The following is a 21,626-nucleotide window of genomic DNA, read 5'->3' on the forward strand; positions in this document are numbered from 1 at the left end:
ATTTCTTTATATATTTCAGGAACTGAAGTGGTCACTGGAAACAACAGGAAAGAAATCTCAGCACACTGTCTTCTTCAGCAAAGTCCAACCACTGGTTATGTGCTTATTAGAAAAGAAAGGGCCTGGCAGCCCCCACCTCAGAGCAAGCCAGGTGTAAAAGATTCTCTGGCATAGATTAAGCATTACAGCTCCCCCTGCTGGCGTCTTTGCCACACTCCATTATCCTGTGCCCAGGCCTAGTGGCTCTGGCCTTACCGTTGTATGCTTCTGGTATTTTTGCTCACAGAGCAGCTGGAGATGGTGGTCCTCCCGATAACAGCCCTTGTTTGAGATGGGCAAGTTCCTCAATTCATAGGATTTGTTTTCTAATTCTCACCATTACTATACTAACATACACTTTTATAATATGAGAGATTTTCTGCAAGTGTATGGGCCAGGTGTGATAATGCAACCACCTCACACCTCATTCACATCATCTGTGAAGGTTTTCTTGGAGCAAAGAACATGTTTCCATACCCCCTCCTCCACCGTCTCTCCAGTTAAAAATTTCCAAAGTAAGGCAGGTGGTACAATGTTAAGAAGTACGCTTCTGACATAAATCTAATGCCATGGTTTCCTGTTAGACAATGAGGTAACTTCAAGGGGAACCTGTCTTAAGAGCTCTTTCTTTTCAACCCATAGTTTTATTTACCTACAGGATATACTGCCAGACTCAGCCCTAACATTTGCAGGCCCTAGGGTACCCTATGTCTAAATATTTTAACAGTTATGAATTAGACTGTGAATGAAATCTGTTCTGTTCACCTTGGTTGATAAGTATGTCTTCATAACAACTTGGAGGGCTGGGTTCGAAGATATAACTGTCAGGCTCTTCCTAGTTCCACAGCAGAAAATGATAGCATAGCTCAGTCTCTGACCCCCAGACCACTTCTCTCCTCTTACAGATCACTCCCACCCTACCCTAGGAATAGCCTTATGCTCATGCTAATGAACACCTCAGTCCAATGTCCAGGTTGTGCCTACCCTTTGTAAATTGCTGCCACTCATTGGCTACCCCTTCTTTCTTCTGAAGAGTAGATTTGGAGAAGAGGGCTTCACAGGCCTGGAAGGAAACTCAGGGCCATTAGGGGGGGAATTCTGGGGTCTCAGATAACAGGAATATGGTCTAGGGGCTGAGTGGTGGGAGGGAACACAGGCTTCAGGAGGGTGCTTCCCACTTGTCTCAGTGGACTCCTTACACTGCAGGGAGGGTCACAGTGACGGAAAGTCAGAGCAGGGCTCTCCATACTATGGGGCTCAGAACAGAAGTCCCTTTTGGTTTGGCCCAATGGTAGTATTAAATATTACTGGTTTTGAAACTACTTTTCTCCTCAAAAGGAAATAAGCCTATGTTCTTCCTTCATTTCACTCTCTGCGTGCTTACTCATGAAAGCTTCTTAAAGATTGTGAAACAGTATAAAGGTACATGTGTTGTGTTCCCAGGAGGACAAAAAAAAAAAGCCTGAATAGAATCCTGATGAAAATATGCCACCTGTGTATAGAGTGGCCAGCAGCACATGTTGCCAGGATAGCTGGGTAGCTCAAGGGCGCAGGACCAACAGTGATTGTAGGACAGAATTTGCCTTGGTATGATGCAAACTGGCAAAAATCTTCGCTGTGTTAGCAGTCTTCAATAAAACTATTTGGGAATACATAATAAGTGTACTTACAGGAAAAAAAAATAAGCAGGGAACACAAGATTTTACCAAATGGAACGTTAGCATTCCTTGCAAATTTTATAAAATTGGAAATCACTTTAACGTCAGCAACTATTTTTCCCGTTTTTTTTTCTGTTTTGAAACTCCATATCAAAACCATGCCTTAGCAAAAAAAGTGTTTTGATTAATTTGGTTCTCATTTGGAAGATATTTAAGAAATATAATAATGAAATCCCTTACGATTGAAATTTCATAATATTTCTCTCCACAATGAAACATATCCAAAATAGTTGCTACCACCTAATCCTTTTGTAATCAGGTCTACTAACTTTGGTTAATAGAACTGAAATCATTGAACTGAAATCAGCTGTGTAAGATTCATAAAATTGAGAAATTACAAAGTTCAAGCTAAGTATAGAATGTTGAAAGATTAGAATTGGGTCAGGAAGTTCCAAATATGCCTGTGAGCAATATTCCTGCTTCTATAGGGAGGCCTTAAATGGCCTTATTCCTTCATTGGCTTTTCAGAATTGCAGAGAGAAGTTGGTTACTGAGGTCAGGGTTTACATGTTGATGTTCATCTGAGCTCATCAGCTATTTCTAGTTCTGTGAGCACCCCATTCCTCCAGACACACAAAACATACATACATTCCGTGTTCAGGCCAGCCCTTTTCATGGTATTTCAGTCACAAATGGCTTGGTCGGTACATAAACTGACTTCAACTTTAGACCTAGATTTAGTTTGTAGTTCCACTCAGCTAGAGGTATTTCATTTTGAAATCACCATCTTACGGCTTTATGATTGACTGGAACTCTAGGACTTTATTAGTTGTATTTGAAACATGAGTTTTAAAGACAATAGACCCTATATACTTCATATAAAGGAAATCTGAAGATCAAAAAGTGACATCTGGAATCACATAACTGATAATAGTATGTTGTGATTCAAATCCAGGTGATCCTATGTTGTTCCTCCTATACTCTGCTCCACACCTGAATTTAAATTCCATACTTTCCATTTAATAACTTTACAACCTGGGGCATGTGGGACAATCTAATATATATATATATATCCTTGCCTGGGTCTTAGTTTTCTCATCAACCGAATCAGCATAGAGACCATTCATTTCTTCATAAAGTTGATGCAGGGATTAAATTAGGTAGATAGTTAGGCGTACGTAGGTATAGATAGATAGATGGGGTAGAAAGGCAAGCAGGCAGACAGGCACATAGTAGGTACCTGATTTTTGTTGGTTGCATTTCCTTTCCCTTTCTATAAGTATATAAATATCTGAAGTTATGTATATAGTCCCTCGAAAGGGACTGTATTTGATTGCCTTCTACTCTGGATTAGATTTTTTAATACTGATTCTGCACTGACATTCCAAGTAGTAATGTGTACAATTAGACTATCATTTTTTTTGACAACACAAAGATGAACTTAGAAGTTGAAATTAATAAAACAGATAACATAAAGGCACATGAAGGCTTTAATAATACTATATCATATTGTAAGTGGAAAAATAGCCTATAGAGTTTTTGAATGTTGAATCAAATGATTCATGGAATTACAGAGAAGTCAATAGCATTCTTTGGGATGTAGCCAAAGTGGTAATCAGAGGCAAACTAATTCAATGCTTTGTAAAACACTGTCAACAAAATAGAATGGGGAAATAAGTCAATTAGAAAAGAAAATTGTAATATTAGGGAAGAAACATAAACATAATTAAGTCTAACTAGACAGTCATAGCTAAATTTATATAACAGGAATGAATGAAATACCTTAAAAGTACTTGTGAAATGGGAGAAAGAATTATGTGTAAAATTATATATGCATCAGTAAAATTATGCATGTGTAAAATTATCATCTGCATCAGTCGTACCCACATACCTGAACTGTGTTAGCTCTTAGAGCCTCTGGTTCCATATCCTTCCTTTAGCCAAAGTTTTCACACCTTCATTGCCTTCACTGTTTGTGAACTGGAGCAGATCTAGGGTTTACAAGCTCATCTTCTAGCCATGTTTTTATAAATAAGGTTTTACTGGAACACAGTCCTCTCCATTCATTTACCTATTATCTATGGCTATTTTTGTGCTACAGTGGCAGAGCTGAGTAATTGCAACAGATATAAAGCCTAAAAATGTTTATTTTTTGACCCTTTATGGAAAAGAGGTTTGCCAACCCCTGTTCTAGACTATATGCTTTCATATTTTGATGCCACCAACTAAATCAGTTATGCTTTTTTTTGTGTGGGTGGTAGCTTAGTTAACATAGTGATTTTAGACTTGGACAACCAATAGCTCAATAAACAAAAAGAATGTGTGCATGTGTGGGTATGTGGGTGTGATTGTATCTGTCTACCTGTAAATCTGTAAACCTGGATATACTAACAAAGCATTTCTAGTAAGATGCAGTTTCTATGGGGAACGTTTACCTGGCTGCCCAGGCAAGGTGGTTATGATTACTCACCAGTCCTTTCTCCCCAGGATGGCGTAAACTCTTCCAGCAGGGCAAGTGTCCCCAGGGGTGAGGTCTTCATCCCAGTCCCTGAATTCTTTCCTTCTATTCCCTACTTCTATTCTCGGGCTCTGCTTTGTGGTCCCCGCACGGATCCTTGCCTGTTTGCTGTCTGGGCTTCCTGACTTCCTCTGCGTTGCTTCAATTTCCAGGTATTACAGTACAGGTCTGCCTCCCTCACTGAAAATTCACTGCTGTTGGATCTAATGTGCAGTGGTCTCTTCGGTGCATCTGTGGGCTGCTCTCCTGTGCTGAGCCCGGCTCTTCTCAGGGTAGCTGTGCTTGAGGACAGATGCTGGGCTTTGCTGTCCTGTAATGAACTACTCCTCAGCTGCTTGGCCACAGGTCAGGGGCACACCAGGGTCTCTCTCAAGGATCCTGCTGGTAGTTGTCCTGGCTGTGCTGCCCAGCTGCCCATTTACACATCATGGCCATTGCTCATCTCATCACTAATTTATGGTCTAACAGACCCCCCACCCCACCCTGGCTGTCCTGACCACATATTCTTTAGTATGCAGTTATCCAGGAGGATGCTCATTATTATGACCTCTTGTCAGGACCTGGAGAAGAAATGGTTTCTAGGATTGGAGGTCTTCCTGAAAACAACAGATATGCTTTCTCTATGTTCCAATCTATTTAAATCTCTTAATTCACATTCCTTCTTCCATGCATGGGAAATGCATACTTTCTGTCTCCCTCCTTCCTTCCTTCTTTCCTTCCTTCCTTCCTTCCTTCTTTCCCCCATTCCTGCTTAGTCTTCCTCTCTGACCCTCAAATTCCTAAACTAAGGATCAGAATATCTTGTCTCAAGTCTAATACCACTATATTTCTTATATAATGTTAGACAAATCAATTCATTGTTTTCAATAGCTGTAAGATTAAATCTAAGTTCTCTATCTTGCCAAATTCTTAAGGTTTTTGTGAGGCTGAAATGAAGCAAACTCATTTGGTATTTATTCAGCCATTAATATTTATCAGGTGCTGTACTCTATACTAGATTCTGGGATGCATTTATAAAGAGGACAAAGATATTCTTTACCCTAAGGACACTGGCATTAGGGTTGGGAAGACAGATTTAGGTGCAGAAACAAAGTAAGCATTGAATGTTGTGGCAGGTGCTGTGAGGGAAATGACTGAGAATGACAGGGAAAGAGACACTATGGGCTGTCAGGAAGAAAACCTCTGGTGAAGCAATGTTGAGAAGGTGACACTTGAGGTCATAATATCTGAGAGAAAGGCTGCCGTGTACTGAACCATGAAAGTCCCTGATGAGCCGCAAGGAGAAGTGCAGTGCCCTCCAGCGCCCAGGACCACAGGTAGAGAGCAACAGAGTTTCCCCACGTGTGGAGCTATGACTTTACAATAATCTCTGCACTTACTTGCAAACCTCCATTTTTTTTTTGTCCATATTGTTTATCTCTTCTGTTTCTGGTTTGTGCTGGCGTCATCCAGGTGCTTGTCATCTGTCCCCTGTCTGTGATACCATCTTCAATATGCCTGCTGTCAACCTTTCCTGCCACTGTTCTTTGACCTGCTGCTTGATCCAAAACCCCTTGCAAGTGATTTCCCATTCTAGTTAACACTCTGCTTCTAAAGTCTTCTTGAAGCTTTCTGAGCTTGCCTAAATTTTTGGCTAAACTATCTATCCTTCATAATATAAGCAACTTCTGATACCTCCAGAAAGGGAATATTTCCAAATTAATCTGACTGTAACTAGAGGGCACAGTGCCTAGTAGCACATAGTAAGCTCTCAGTAAATATTTACTGAATAATGAGTGAACTGATTTCCTAATCTTACCAGTCTAAGTTAAAAGTGGTTTGTCCTGAGTCACATGTATATTCTTCACTCACATATAGAATGCACATAAAAACCTTTATCTTTGGCTATATAGGACATGAAAATCTTATTCATAAGATTTTTATTTTAAATCTACTCCTGTTTGCTCTGTATGTAGAACTTTGTGTTTGATCCCAGGTACCACAAGAGGCATTGGCAGTGTCTCTGAGATGTTTTTGTACAGTGTCCAGCATACTGCATAGCCACAAACACACAGCATTTAGTATACAAATGTTTATTTACCAGTGATAGTAGCAGTCACTGAGATTTTGTTATTTATTTTCAACATCCTGAATAAGCAGATGTGTTCATTCAGATTAAGCTGAAACTTTCAAAGGTAAATCTTAATATTAAGAAAGTTGTTAGATTTTCAGTTAAGTAGCAACTAAAAGCAGTATTTCTTTTGAAAATAATTTTCAAATATATCCAGAGTTTGGTTTTAGCCAGTTTGTGTTATATTACTGATCACTAATGGCAATAGCAACTTAGCCTCAAACACTTTTTCTAGATTTTTCAAAAACAAATGGAATATTCACATTTTATAGGTATAGAGGTAAGTTTAGACTCATCACTTCCATCTTGTTTCCAGAACTGGACCTTAAGTATTGTTAAGTGTTCATTTAAAAGAAATAAAAATCTCATTGTGTTATGTCAACTAGAAATAACTTATAAATGGTCCTTCAGCTTTGGGCATTTTTTGTTTATGATTCTAAAATATTTAAATAATACCAAAAATAGATAGAGTCCTCTTGGTTTTTTTGTTGCTTATATTCTTTAATTCCACAAATCTTACATAATTTAGGCTGTGATTTTTACTTAGACTATTATAAGGTTCTGACCCATGTGATCAGGAAAAACTTCAAGACAACAGTTCATTATGATTTTAAATTTGCTGCCCAATGGGATGTAACTATAATGTAATTGACAGTCTTTGAAACAAACATACTAGAAGTTATACATCCAGGAGGCCATTGTGCCCTTCAAGCAGTCACCTAGGAAGGCTATGGATCTGTTCCACTAATGCTGCCAGGGCTTACATGTTGTGGAATGCCTCTTTTTAAACTGTCTCTGACCTACTAAGAAATAATAGAGTAAATGACATACTGTTTTGAATATGCTGAATCATGGAGTAGATGAATTTGATTTTGGCTTAAATGTTGTGGAATGCCTCTTTTTAAACTGCCTCTTAACTGATAAGAAATAATAGAGTAAATGATATATTATTTTGAATATGCTGAATCGTAGTGTAGATGGATTTGATCTTGGCGAGTAGTCAGATATCATTCCAGGTCCCGCTGCAATGAATACAATTTGGAGTGGTGTTTGGAGTGACAATTGGATATAAAATAACAAGATGGGCTTTCTTGAGTGATACATAAACTAACCTTGAAGTTGATTGTCAAAGAGGAATTCCAGAACCTTGGACCTTGGAATAAATGTATAAGCTTCCAAGGTAGCTACTATGGAAAACAATACATGTTTAGGTTTAAAAAAAAAAAGTGTGTATTTTTGCAAAATAAGATCAGTTTTATTACTTTATAGACATACCTTGTAGATGAAAAATATACTCCTATCATGGAACTCTTTATAAGCAAACTTCTAAATGTAAGTAGAATTTCTGTCTCACCCTTTCTAAGCCTATTGAGAAATCTGAATTTCTAAAAATGACCTTAATCTGAATCTTTGGCTTTAAAAGAAGTAATGTTTACCATTTAAAAAGTGGATGCTTTGAGGTTCCACTTCACCTTTTCCAATTAGCTTTTTTACCCCTGCTATTCAATTTTTATTTAATGTATCTAACTTTGTTTGTCCTGAGATTCTCAAAATGTATTTTCTCACTGTAAAAGTATTATTAGGCTCTTGAATCAAGGTAGAAAATGAGGTCTAAGCTGAAGGTTATTGTTTCATATTGTTTTAAGCTCTTTTTTATTGCGTTAGTAACAATCAGATCCCTTTCTTTTTTAAAGCGGGATCCTATTATCTTAGTAAATAAGAACATCAAATTACAAGAAGAGAAGTCTCAAATATTTTGAAAAAATAAATACTCTCAATTTTGGGAGGGCTCCTATTATGTTTTCCATATCTACTACTAAAAGCTTTAAAAACAAAGTTCAATCAAGAAGCTAGATGGTATTTCTCTAACATAGATGCCCGGTGGATTCATGTAAAATGCGTGGGGTTAGAGCTGATGCATCCTGCTTCATTGGCACATTTCCAAATCTATTCTACCATAGCCATCTTCAACCATGCCAGCCAGGCCCCAATTTCTTCACCACTAAGTTCAAATAAGCATAAAATAGAGTGTGGAAGGCAGAGAAAATTACCTTTTTGCAAAGAGGCCAAGACAGCTAAATTGTGACACAGTTTAAACTGGTCAAATTCGACAAGTTTGATTGGAAAATTATGTGACCCATATAGTTAGAGATCAAAATGGTCACTAGTTTACAGTTGTAAGTCATACTGTGGTGTTTTTACCACAGACTGATAGAATATTATTTTATTCTGCTAGTAGTAACTGTTGAACAAATGACTGTTGTTTTGCAGTTTGGTGATTTGAATGCTGTGTCTCCTGGAAATCTGGATAAAGGTAAGAATTGAAAATAATGTACCTTTTTAAGGATTCTTTTTGACTGAGAAATTTTCACAGAGGAAATTGTGGTGTATGTCCAGAGCGCTCTTCCTTTGTGGCAATGGCATAGAGCCCTAGATGAATATGACAGTAATGTTTTTTGGAATCCTTCATCATTGCTCCATTTCTATGCCTTCTTTATGTGAGGTGTATTAAATACAAGAATTGAAGTTGAATGCAGTTACAAACTCTTGTTGACTTTTGCCTGCAGTTCATTATAAGCAGCAAGAAATTATTTCTGGCAGTTGCCAGTGTCTTGGAGAAAAGTGATCAAATCAGACAAAATATTTTTATTCAGGGCCCATCCAGCAAGAAAAAAGATTCCTCAGCCTGGCCACCTCACCAATTGACATATTCCAGTGGAAGAAGAACTCAGAGAAAGTAATGCAGTTTACTGTAAAAACAGATCAGTACTGGGATATATGAAAAGGATAACATATATACTTCTTCAGTCTTAATACTAGCATTGCCCCTCTAATATGACAAGATCTACATTCCTGAAGAAAGTCATAATCTACAAAACCATACCTTAAAATAACAAGGCTTGGGGGGAATAATGTTGGTATAGAGCACACCCAAACAAAAACAATCCTGATAAAACTACCAGTTCAGTTTAAGGGGAAAAAAATGTGAAATTTCTAATAAGCAAGTACTGCAGAAAATATAGGCCTCTCTACAAAACAACAAAAAAAGTAAAGATATCTTAAGGTTGTAAAGAATTGGACTTGGGAGTCAAGGATAAAATACATAGACTGGAGAGAACTATATAATTAGCCCTTCTAAGACAGATCCAGAGCCAAGGGGGAAACTGAGGCAAAAGAAGGACTTGGGGAATCTGTGCATGAGGTGCAGCATTGTTCTCTGGAGCATCCTGTACTAGGGTACTCAGTGGTCAGCTTCTGTGACTCCTGTGTGGTGGAAAACATGAATGTGCCAGGGAATATCATGTGTGAATCAGTATCACTCCTACATTGAATTCCTGTCAGTCTCATGCATTAATTTTTATTTTAGAAATATGCATAATAGCAAAGCAGGAAAAGCAGAAAATGATAGGCCAGAAATGTTGTTGCTGCAAATATATACTGTATAGGATTAACCAAATAACAATCAGAAAACGATATCAGTGATGATACTAATTTATAATTTCAGAGCAAGAAAGGTAATGTTTGAAACCCATTTCCAAAATAAGGCAACCTTGCTGATGGCAGCGACCCCAAAGCTTCATGACCCAAATTTAGGTATTTCATCCACATGTCCCAGAGATGCAGCAGGAGTGTTGCTACTTGGTTAAGCAGCCTGTCTTCCAGTGGCTCCTAATTTTAATTTTTGTGCACCAAATTTACATAACCTCGAGCAGGTTCCTAGGAAATGTGTTTGAGTCTTTATAGGAGCATAAAGTGTCTGTGGAAGGAATTACATTACTTTGCCCTTAGAACTGGAGAAAGGAAACCCATCACCTGAGAGTGGACTTAAAGAAAAGTGGCCTAAAAGATGTGTGTTCAGTCTATTACCCCATTGCCATCTCCATCCACCACAGGGGAGATGAAGGGACTTTCTCTGTTCTCTCGCCACTCGCCTACCTCCTTGAAATGGTTTTTTTCCCTTTCAGTGCTGCCTTTTTTATTACTGTGAGCCTATATCTCAGGCACAGAAAAGTTGGAGAAGAGGAAGCCAAGAAGCAGTGTGACGTTTCCTCACATTGTTGTGTGGCCCTGCTGGTTCCCTTGATCTGCAGACCTGATGCTTCTTAAGATGCAGTTAACTGTCATATTCAGGGCCCAAGGCTTGAATGGGAAATCTCCAAGAGTTTTTGTGAGCTTTTCCCACAAAATGAGAATTTTAATTTTTATTCTGATAATTAAAATAATATTAGCTCTGGATAAAAATTTCAAATAACATTGAGATTTAGAAATTACACAATGTCATAGTCCCAACCCTAAGAGACAACCATCATCAAGAATTTAGTGTGAGGATCCTGCCAGACATGTTGTTTTTCATATATTAAAAAACACATAAAACATCTCCTATAGTCAGCAATACTGTTATGCATTTAAAAAGTTAAGGGGGTGGATCCCATGTTAAATGTTCTTAACATACACACCCATACACAAAAGGAAACAGGGAAACTTTTGGAGGTAATGGATATGTTTATTACTCCGACGTTGTGGTGATGGTTTCACAGGTACATGTGTCATATGTACAAATGTCCATTAAATATGTGCAAGTTTATTGTATGTCAATTATATCTCAATAAAACTGTTTTTTAAATTCCCCCCCCAAAAAAACACATGAACAAAGCCAGAATGTGTCACACTAACAAACGTCTATGAAATGTGTACTCCTTACCCCAAAGCCCACCAACCCTCTGCCTGTGCCTGTTCTGACTATCAGTCAAGACCATTTCCCAATGGCCCAACAGTAACCAAGTAAAGCGATGAGCCAAAATGATTTTTGCCTTGTCGAAGAGCAGTTCTGTGTTTATCACTTAATAATGCTTTAGACATCTTTTCTAGTCAATACATCTATTCTCAACCTTTTTTCTCTCACATGCCATTTCTCAGGACACGCTGCTCCCAGTAGCCATGCCCTGCCCAACCTGCGCGACTATATATGGATGCCTGGTTGCTCTTTATCTCTTTTCTCTGAACCATCTTTGCCCCAACTGATAATGAGAGAAGAAAAGCCAAGGGGCCCATTTATATGGAGAGCTGTCTCAGCAGGGACTTCTGCTATAGATGTGCCCCAAATGGTAAAACTAGACTCAGTACCCACTAGGAGGGGTCCAGCCTGCTCTGGCTGAACAGGTCCTTGTTGCACACTCACTCTGCATGTGGTGGAGACTCTCACGGAGATCTGGGTCTGTCCATACAAGTCACTGTGATAAGTCCAAAATTAATAAGTGTACATCATAATAGTTTAGTTACAGATAAAGCATTTGATATAATTATAAGTGGGGTTTTTTTGGTAAACAAAGCCTATTTAAGGTGAAGCAAATGATTTTTAAGGCAGAAATATATTCCCTATAGTTTAAAAATTATCACTCATGAAGAAGTATTCTCTGCATTCTTCTGAGGAGAATCTTACATAGTAGTAGTGCTATGTGTAAGCATTTTCTCTTTACTTTTGAATTTTAACAGTGCATACTGGAAAAAATTAAGTGGTATTCCATTATAATGATGTCTTAGTTAATATAAAATGTATTAAAGTGTGGAGTTAACAGTGACCAGTTAATACATTTAATTTCCAGAAATGAATACCAGTTATTAATGGTGAATATGGGTGTTGCCAGGAATGGAAATTCATTGTACATTTTTGATCTGATACTACTGCCTCAGTCTTCATAATTTTTTGTAACAAAAATTAAGGGCATATTTAATACTGTGATATTCAACATTCATGTGCACCAAAAAATCTGTACAGCAGACCCTGCTTATATATGCTGTCACTATTTTGCGAATCAACTTAGGTCTCACCCACATTAGCATCAGCACAGATAAAATGTTTATTTTTGATGGAGACTTGAATTTTCTTTTCTTCTATCTTTCTTTCTTGTTTTTTTTGGTTGGCACTTTTCAGCTCAGTACATTCCCTAAAAACTAGTATACCAAAATGATTACTTTATGATGACACAAATTATGCCACTATTTAATATAAAAACTTCTGGAAATTCCTAGGGTCTTCTTAAGAATTATTAAAGGTATCAATAACAAATTAGCCAAAGGTAAATTACCTTTGTTATGGTTGAAAGAATTACAGATGCATTAATAGAGCACTGATACAGGTAAAATCTGTTGAAAGGAAAACCTACAGGCCTGGTTCCCTGAGAAGTGCTAAAAGTAGCTGTAGTACCAGTACTGTGTTATGGTATTTTGAAAGCACGTGTTGATTGCTTCCAATTTGTCCTCTTGTAATCCGGTGATCAGCAAATCCAATTTGTCTTCTTGGTATTACTTGTTTGTGTAGATGAAGGCAGTGAAGTGGAAAGTGAAATGGATGAAGAACTAGATGACTCTTCAGAACCTCAAGCCAAAAGAGAGAAAACTGAGCTGAACCAGGCATTTCCAGTGGGCTGTATGCAGCCTGTTCTTGAGAGTGGCGTGCAGCCAAGCCTCCTGAATCCAATTCACAGTGAGCACATCGTCACGAGTACTCAGACTATCAGACAGTGCAGCGCTACGGGAAATACCTACACTGCAGTCTAACGAATATTAAAGCATATTTTTCCAGCTAACATTAACCCTGTTGATACTGGGCTTAAGTTGAAAATTTAATAAGCCTGAAGGTCGACTGTTGTCAAATTCTATCTGTGCTGAACATTACCTTTTTGGAGTTGTGAAATGGAATGGGTGTATGTATTTTACCAGGTCTTTTTTTTTTTTTAACATAAAATAACTATTTGCCTCTTAATAAGAAGAGTTTTTTTTTTCCCTTAGTTTCAGGTGTCAAGAAGGATTTTTACAACACTTATGTCAATGTTTTTGTTTTCTTATAATTAAATAGTAATTTACATTTTTCGTAGCTTAAAATATTCTATTGTTGATTGTTAGTCTTGGTGTATGATTTCATGTGTAAGTTTTTAATTAGATGCACTTCTGTGAAATATCAAAAGAAATGAATTTCTTTGATTTACACTGGAGGCATGCCCATTTGGCAGCAGATGCATCAAATTTGCTTTTGAAAGGTGCTTTTCATTGGGCAGTACCACAAGACACTATTTTGATAACATTTTGGTATGGAAAGAGAATACAGAGCATTTTTATTATAGTGCTAGAGGTTGGGAAGGTCATCTATTTTTCTCTGAAAAAAATATTGCGCTGTGCATTTATCAGTTCAGAGTAAATGACAGAATTGCAAGAGATTATGCTAATATGTACATAATTTGTGTACATAATTATTAAACCATGTTAATGCAAACTTCCGTTAAACATTGAATTTTAACTCTTATTTGCATACCAATTCCTCTGTTTAAAGACTACTGATTCTGTATTTGGGACCACTGCACAGATGCATTCTGCTGTTGAGTGGGGCTGTTATAGTTAGATACTGAAGCTGAAAAAAATGACTTGACTTTTTTTTTTTAAGTGTACATGCTACTTATGCTGAACTGGACATACAGGAAACCATTCCATTTGGATGACTTTCTTTTATTCCAGGTCTTTTTCCTAATAGTAGTTCAATATGCTGCTATTATAAAAGAAAATTTATAGAATGCAAGGAATGTAGCAACCTGCATATCATTATTTCCTTCAAAAATATTTCCTGGTTTCTAAAGTATGTGGATTTAAATTTTAAACAGAACCTGAAGGCAGTGTAACTGGCACACCACACTGTTGCTTATCCCCAGTTCTGTAGGATTTGGATAGGTGGCTGGGTGGACCAGTGCCATTGAAGAATGTACATCAGGGATCACCGTACCTCGGCTATTACATGGTGCCTTAAAACAGAACTGAAGCTAAGGTTTAGTAAGGCTTATTCTGTTCATGTGAATTCCTCTTCAATCCATTTGACAAGGTGTGCCTGTCATTTTCAGATTCCTGAAGTAAGGACAGGTTACATGTTCTTCAAAGGAAATTTAGGGCAAACAAAGCAAAACAAACAGACAAAAATCAATTCTCTTCTTTGAGTGACCATGAACGTAATTTTTGTTCTTAGAACTGAGTATTACTTGATTACAAACCAGATTGCTTAAGGGTGGGAATAGCAGGCTAGTTTTAATTACCAACTTGTTACCTAAAATAATATATGTTTTAGATCATTTTTATCTAGTTATACTTTAAGAAAGTTAACAAAATAAGCAGGTACTTATTGAAGTGCATCTTTTCAGTCTAAGTGTTTGTGTGTCTCGGCATATGTGTGTCCACATGCACACGCATGTGCCTGTGGGCAGAAGTCAGCTACAAAGTCAGAAGGTGAGATCCTAGAGAGGATACACTCATCCCCATATTAATTTATGTGAAAAGCCAAGGTTCTTTTAAGCATTCAAATTATTAACAAACAAACAGGCACATCCATTCATTTAAATAGCTGTAAAAAAGCTAATCAGCAAAAATAAATGAATACTTAAAGCCAAAAAAAAAGGGAAAGCACAAAATTATTTACAGATTATTAATGAGGCCTATATTAAACTCAAGATATTTATCTTTCCAGTTTTATTGGGGTGGGGGGAGGGCGGGGGTGGAAGAAAGTGAGCCACTCTGTAAAGTTAAAAATACCAAATGGCTTATCGGGTAATGTGCAGTATGTTCCCAGCTGCTGTTGCTCGATTGCCTTAGACTACTCAAATAACGGAGATCAACAAAGCTTCTGAAGTAACTTTAAATGGTTTTCAGTGTAATTTTTTAAACTGCTTCCAATTTTGTATTATATGACTCACTCATGTATTTGAAAGTCTTCACTAGCATCTCAGCATCCACTTCATCTAAAATTCATTTATATGATCATCTTGTTTTTTTCTCCCAAAAAGGCAATGAATTTGCACCATCACACACACACAAAGGCAAACAAAACACCTTAAGCTGCAAAGACCCTATATCTACATCATTGCACATTAGGAAATGTTTACAGATACAATTAGATTTTTAAAAATGAAAAAAAAACACCACTCTTCATTCGACTCTCCTTTCTGAATTTTTTTCCCTTTCCTACCCCAGTCCACCATCCGCTGAACTATACTGTATCTGTATTGGACCTAACGTATTTACAGGTTTCATCTTGTTGATTGAGTGATTTTAAATGTGTATATTATCATTGTTTAATTTAATGTTGGTATATTTGTGTCCTTAGAGGAATCTGCTAATAATGGGCAAATTTAGATTGATGAAAGTTAGGGACTGGGGACCCTCCAGGATTCAACATTTCTTCCAATTGTTCATGGTTTGTTCTACATTAAGACAGATTAAGAATTAATAAATACTCCTTTTCAACTTCACTCACTAAAAATATCCCAATCACCTTTATGAACACAGTTAGGAAGATTAATTCTTTGTGACTAGGGTACGTAGTTCTGACCAGTAGACGAAATAGCATCTACAATCTGCTACTTCCACTTATTTGTAATCCACAGTAAGACACACACACTTATACAGTCACACACAAACATCTTGAGCAATTTTGGATTTGAGTTGTGAAATACATTAGAAAATAAAAACATCATATTTTATACATTTGGGAAAATTGGAGCAGTCATATCTATTGAACATTTTATTTCCATTGTTTTCATTCATTCAAACTGACTTTCTAAATAATATAGACATCAATATTCTCAGAGTAGATTTATTAACAAGTGTCAAGTACACATGCGAAGGACTTCGTATTTCTTGACATTGTAATCACTTGTTATGAAAAATATTTATACACACAAAGTGTTACATAAAACTTTCAGTGAGGAAAAATGTAAAGAATGTATGTTGGCTGTTTTTAAGTTTCAAGAAAGATATTTCTATAATAGGGTTGAGTATCATGGGTATAGTTTCATCTTCACAAATAGTTTGAGAATTATACACAAAATATTTGAATTTTTGAAGCCAATGAACAATAGGGTGAAATGGATGAATTATCTCCTTGGAACACGGGGCCCAATTTTTAAAATTTTCTTTGGTTACCAAGAAGCTGGTTATTTTTTCACGATTGTCATCCAAACTATGTTTGGACAGACTGTATAAGTCTTACTGCCTTTTCAGAAATCTGCTTTCTTTTTTGTGCTTTTTCTTGTACTGTATAGCACGGTTCATGCACCTCTCTTTAGATGGTGTACTTTAAAAACAAAAGTAAATTTTAGAAAATGGTTTTTAACACTGCATACCTAAAATTAGTAGTGTGCAACATTGACTGCCTTTGATTTATAGTAGACAAGTAAAAATGAACACGTTCTTGTAGAATGCTGTCAAAGTCATTCAGGAATGAATACAGTTCCATTATCATAATCACGAACCTTTTTATATGAATGCACTCTCTGGAAGTGCTAAGTGTGATGCATTTTCAAATTTTAAAAATTTTAGATGATATATTTGAAATGTCTAAAATAATGCTGTGCTTGAAACATCAGTGTAAAAGAAAAAAAATGTGTGTCACTGTGATGTTGGTCCTCCCTGTGTGGACACAAGTAGAAAGTCAAAAACTTTGGCAAGTCACCTTCCTGTACAATTTGAGGCAATGGTTATATACAACAAATTGACTTTTGTTATAACCTCCTTTCCCCCAAATTCTTGGCGAAAAACTAACAACCATCAAAGAACTGAAATCAGAACTTGTGTTTTGTATGAAACACCAGAAGCCAGGGGAGAGGAGTGCTGACGTGCAGTGCTGTTGAAAATTGGGCTTGTCACTAGATCAGATCAACCTCCATGTATATGGTTAGAACAAATCAATGAATGGAATTCTAGTATTTCTGCAAGTTTGGTGATTTTTTTAAAAACTGGAATAGAAGCATTAATTCAGTGCTTAGTTCTAGTATTAGAAAACCCCTTTGATGTAATGCCTTGTATTAACCCTTTGAGCATTGTAAGATATACAATGGGGGACAAAAGCCTTTCAGATCATTTATTTAGACTTAGACCGGTAAAATATACTCTATATCCAAATGTCTAATTATGCTGTTTTTTTTTTAAGGGGGGGTAGGAAGAGAAAGTGTTTCCACGCTGAACACTTGCGTTTTATATACAACTCTTAATTTTCTTCAAGAGGGCTTGATATATTTATTCCCAAATATTCACTGCCATCTAAGTAAGTGTACTGTTTACAGAAAAAAAAATCAACTTTTCTAGCATCACATCATGACTCTAGAAAAGGAAGACAAATACATGGGCCTGTAGACCTATGTCAGAACTGATCTCTGCACACTGAAAGTACCTAGATTGCCTTTAAAAGGTATGATAAAGAAAGGGTTGCATTTCTTTTTTTTTTTTTTTCCAAAACAAAACAAAAGATCTCATTTATTTAGCTGGACAGTTGTAAGTGAAGCCTTAGGAAGAAATGAGTTCGAGCTGATAAAGAAAAGCTGAACTCTGTGGGGGCAGGTAAGCAATTTAGAGTTCCATCTCTCATAAAATACCATTTGGGAATTTCATACAGGGCATAATTTTATCTATGCTCCAAAACTTTAACACTTTGTCGAAAAATTATGTATAGATAGAATGGAGAGCAAAGCACTTGATTTTAAGCTCATCTGTCGAGATGCCAGGACTACTGCTTTTGGGATCTGTAAATGCCAGTGTGCTTACACTATTGCTGATTTTGTTCAAGGGACGCTGTCTGCGTGCACTTGACTCCCTTTGTCCCCTGCATGAAGGAACACAAGAGCAGTGTCCTCTGCAGGCGTGCTGGCACTGCCCCAGCCGGCGCAAGTAAGAGTGTAACCTATTCCTATGTCTGGTGGAAGGACATCCATAGCATAGTGTGAGTTTGCCGTAAACATTGCTTTTTTTAGGCAGTTTAGGAAGTCAAACCATGCAAATTACTCATGTGTTAACATGCAATACTCAAAGGGTTTTAATTTAACTCTCTTCTTTTGAATTCTTCACGATGATTTACTGTAAATGCTTCTCAGTTTGCATGCTCTGATCATTGCTGCTAGTGATTTTATGTGCCAGTAGACCTGAGTTTAGTTTACCAATTTTACTTAAATAGTAAAAGCCACTTACAAAGTGACTGCCTAGGGTTTTTTTTTCTTTTGTTTGAAGTAACCAGTAATATGTCTTCTTTTACAAACTGTGTTTTGTCTCTTTTATTTGGTTCTTATACTTAATTCTTTTTTTTCCCCTCTTTGTTTTTAAAATAAATTATGATGTTGGGATTGGAAGCCCTGAGTAATGAAATCTTTGGTAAGAATTGTATTATGTAGCCCAATAATGAGGACAACAAATGTTTGTTCAAAGAATTATGATTCCGGGGAGGAAAGAAACAAAATCTCCCATTGACTGTTGATAACCAAGTAAATTTTTCCTTTAAGGAATTAATAGTTTGAACAAATGATTGCCTTGTTTCAACCTGCTAAACACAATTTTAAACGATCCAGTAAAGGAGGTATTGAATTCATTCGTTTAAAAAGCATCTTTTGTACCAAAGCAAATTTTTTTCTCTACTCATCTCCATCATTGATTGGGACCTATGGTGGTGAGCAGTGCATCGGTTACAGAAACTTTAAGTGAGTGCCTTGAGAAAACTTGGAAATTTGTGCCTGGAGTGGTAAACTTTTAATTAGGTTAATTGTAGTGCTTACCAATCAGTAATTCTACTATCACTCAGGGCTTTCGTACCTTCTAGGTAAAACTTCTTTCATTGTGTTTTTTTAAAATACTGTATTTTTTTTTAAGTGCCATCATTTAAATTTCACTTAGTAAGTGGCAGATTACATTATTCAGTCCCACAAGCACAGAAACATAGAAACACTAGGAGATATTTGAACATTTATTTTACAATCGACTGAATATATTATGTAAATGAGGTAAGCAACTTTTGTAGAGATTGTATGTGTGAGATAATGTAATGTTCTTTTCCAGTTTTTGGACTACAGTTGAATAAACTTTTTAATTATTTAAAAACATCTTTACCGAATAACATGTGATGGTTTTTTGTATAATGTATTTGATTTTGTAAATACGTATTTCCTGATGTGATTTTTGTGAGAAATGCTAAATCTTTTAGTATATCATGTCCTCTCAAAATTGGCAGGAGCTAAATAATAGTTTGTGGGCGATTTGTATTGTGTACTGTACAATAACTGGGGAACTTTTATAATTATAAAAATATATATTAACTTTTAGTGTGTTGTTTAAACAAATGACTGGAACATACTAAAGATATTAGTAGGATTTTTCTGAATATTTCAGACTTGAACTCAGGCTAGCTTTCTTGTGTTTTTCAAAACAAAATGGTGTCTTGTCTTTTAAAATCAATAAATTTGTTTCCTTGTTACAAATACATTTGAAATGGCTTGATTTTTTTTTGTCTCTTGACACTCATTCGTTAGCTTAGAAATAAAAATGTTTTTCTTTTTTGTGTCAAATAAAATCGACAATATTTATACATGAGCAGCACAAAAAAGAGAAAACAAAATTATAAGCCCAGCAGGGTACAAATCTTACCCTCAAAGAAAATTAGTGATTGAGTGCTATTTAATTGCAGAAGCTGTCAACATTTCCATTGTAAATCCAAAATTCTGGATGTTCATAATGTGTTTGTTTTATGTCACTTCACATTGATATTTGGCACCCAAGTTCCCTGCTTAGATTGCAAAACTAAAATTCATTTTATTTTTCTTCTTTGAATTATGTAGTTACACCCAGGAAAATTCACCCCATAGTACAGAGTTACTTCTACAGTAAAAATAATTGCCATCTTAGCCCACAGAAGCACATAAATAATTCTTATGTGTACATTTAATCCAGTAACAGAAATGTAGCAAGTAATGTTATATGATAAATAAGTGCAAGGAAGGTAGGCAGTTATAGCCAATATTAGAGACAACGCTATGCTAGAAAGAAAATGAATCTGACCAAGATGGGCATTTTTATGTTCCAGCCATGGCCACTTGTGAAATGCCTGAAACTTTTTGTGCAACTAGAGTCCCTAGCTTCTAATCTTATTTTTGTACTTCTCTTAGAATTCTGAGGTCCTTCAAATATACTCTGTAATTGGTGTGTTTACTTCTTGGTTACAATATTCTTCACAGCATGGGTTTATATTATTCTCTTGGAACTTGGACATTTCAAGATTTGCATGCAGACTGAGAAATGTTGCTGGTTTTCATGAACTGATTCAATTCAATCTACCAAATGTTTTTCCTTCATTATAGTCTGAAAGTAATCTGTGCTAAAATTTGTCACTTGCCATTTGGCTGAGGCACAGATATTTTTGTGTGAAGAACACCGTAAGTATTGTGGCTGCCATACTGCTAAGAACATGTACTTTGAAATTAGGGAAAAAAGGAGCAGGAGTGTACCCTAGTCTGAATCTGCTCTGCTTCTCTCTGAAGCAACCTCTGTACCAGGAGGAGGGGTCTGCTTATTGTTACCGGGACATGGTGGCAAGCAGAGTATTGAGGCTGAGGGGCCTTTGACAAAGCAGTGCTGATGAGACTTGTTTTGCATCAGCTTACTGCTAGGTCCAAGACTGCAAGTATCCCATGCATGCCTGGGGACATGAGAAGTTGTGTCTGAGTTGTCTGAACACAAATATATTAGTAATTAAACTGTATATATTAGTAATTGCACTGTATACTACAATTAAAAGGAAAAGATTGTCAAAACAGGATTTTTAAAAGACATCTCTATACTGTGTATAAGAGTTCAAAAAGGTAGAAAGCAAAAGGATAGGGAAAGGAAGAAAATAGAAACAATTATTAAATACTGATAAAAGATGTGCAAGACCTGTACACTGAAAAGTATAAAACATTGCTAGAAGAAATTAAAGACAAATAGATACTGTGTTCATGAGGCAGAAGACTTAATATTGCTAAGATACTAATTCTCCCCAATTTCATCTATAGACTCAATGCAATCCCAGTGAGAATCCCAGCAAGCTTTTAGTAAAAAATGACCAGCTAACTTCAATTCATATGGAAATACAAAGGATCTAGGATTGCTAAAGCAGCTGTGAAAAAAATGAACCAAGTTGGAGAACTACCAATACCTGAATTCAATCGTGTGTGTACTGGCATCAAGATAGATAAGTGGAACAAAAAAGTGCAGAAATGGATTCGCACATTTATGGACCACTGATTTTTGACAAATGTTCCAAGGCAATTCAGTGGGAAATGGGTAATTTTTCAAAAACTGGTGCTGGAATAATTAGATATCCGTGTGTGGAAAACAAAAAAACTTTGATCTTTACCTCATACCACATAAAAAACTGAAAAATATCATAAACCTAAAACTACAAACCTTTTAAAAGAAAACAGGAAAAATCTGAGATCATGGGTTGGGCAGATATATCTTAGCTACATACAAT

The 21,626-nt window shown here is 36.4% G+C and overlaps 1 protein-coding gene across 8 annotated transcripts in view; it reads left to right on the plus strand.

The window, feature by feature from the left end:
- Nucleotides 1-19,598, plus strand: part of RFX3 (regulatory factor X3) — a 317,106-nt gene extending 297,508 nt beyond the window's left edge. For 5 of the 8 annotated variants that reach the window (XM_073228583.1, XM_073228580.1, XM_073228582.1 and 2 more), the window contains 3 exons: nt 7,595-7,657; nt 8,597-8,639; nt 12,645-19,598. In XM_073228583.1, coding sequence (XP_073084684.1) covers nt 7,595-7,657; nt 8,597-8,639; nt 12,645-12,883 — 345 coding nt within the window. In that variant the 3' untranslated portion in view covers nt 12,884-19,598. The other 3 variants (XM_073228586.1, XM_073228584.1, XM_073228587.1) reach the window with 3 other exon arrangements.
- Nucleotides 19,599-21,626: the final 2,028 nt, after the last annotated feature.

The sequence above is a fragment of the Manis javanica genome, chromosome 2, assembly GCF_040802235.1.
Source record: "Manis javanica isolate MJ-LG chromosome 2, MJ_LKY, whole genome shotgun sequence".
Lineage (NCBI taxonomy): Eukaryota > Metazoa > Chordata > Mammalia > Pholidota > Manidae > Manis > Manis javanica.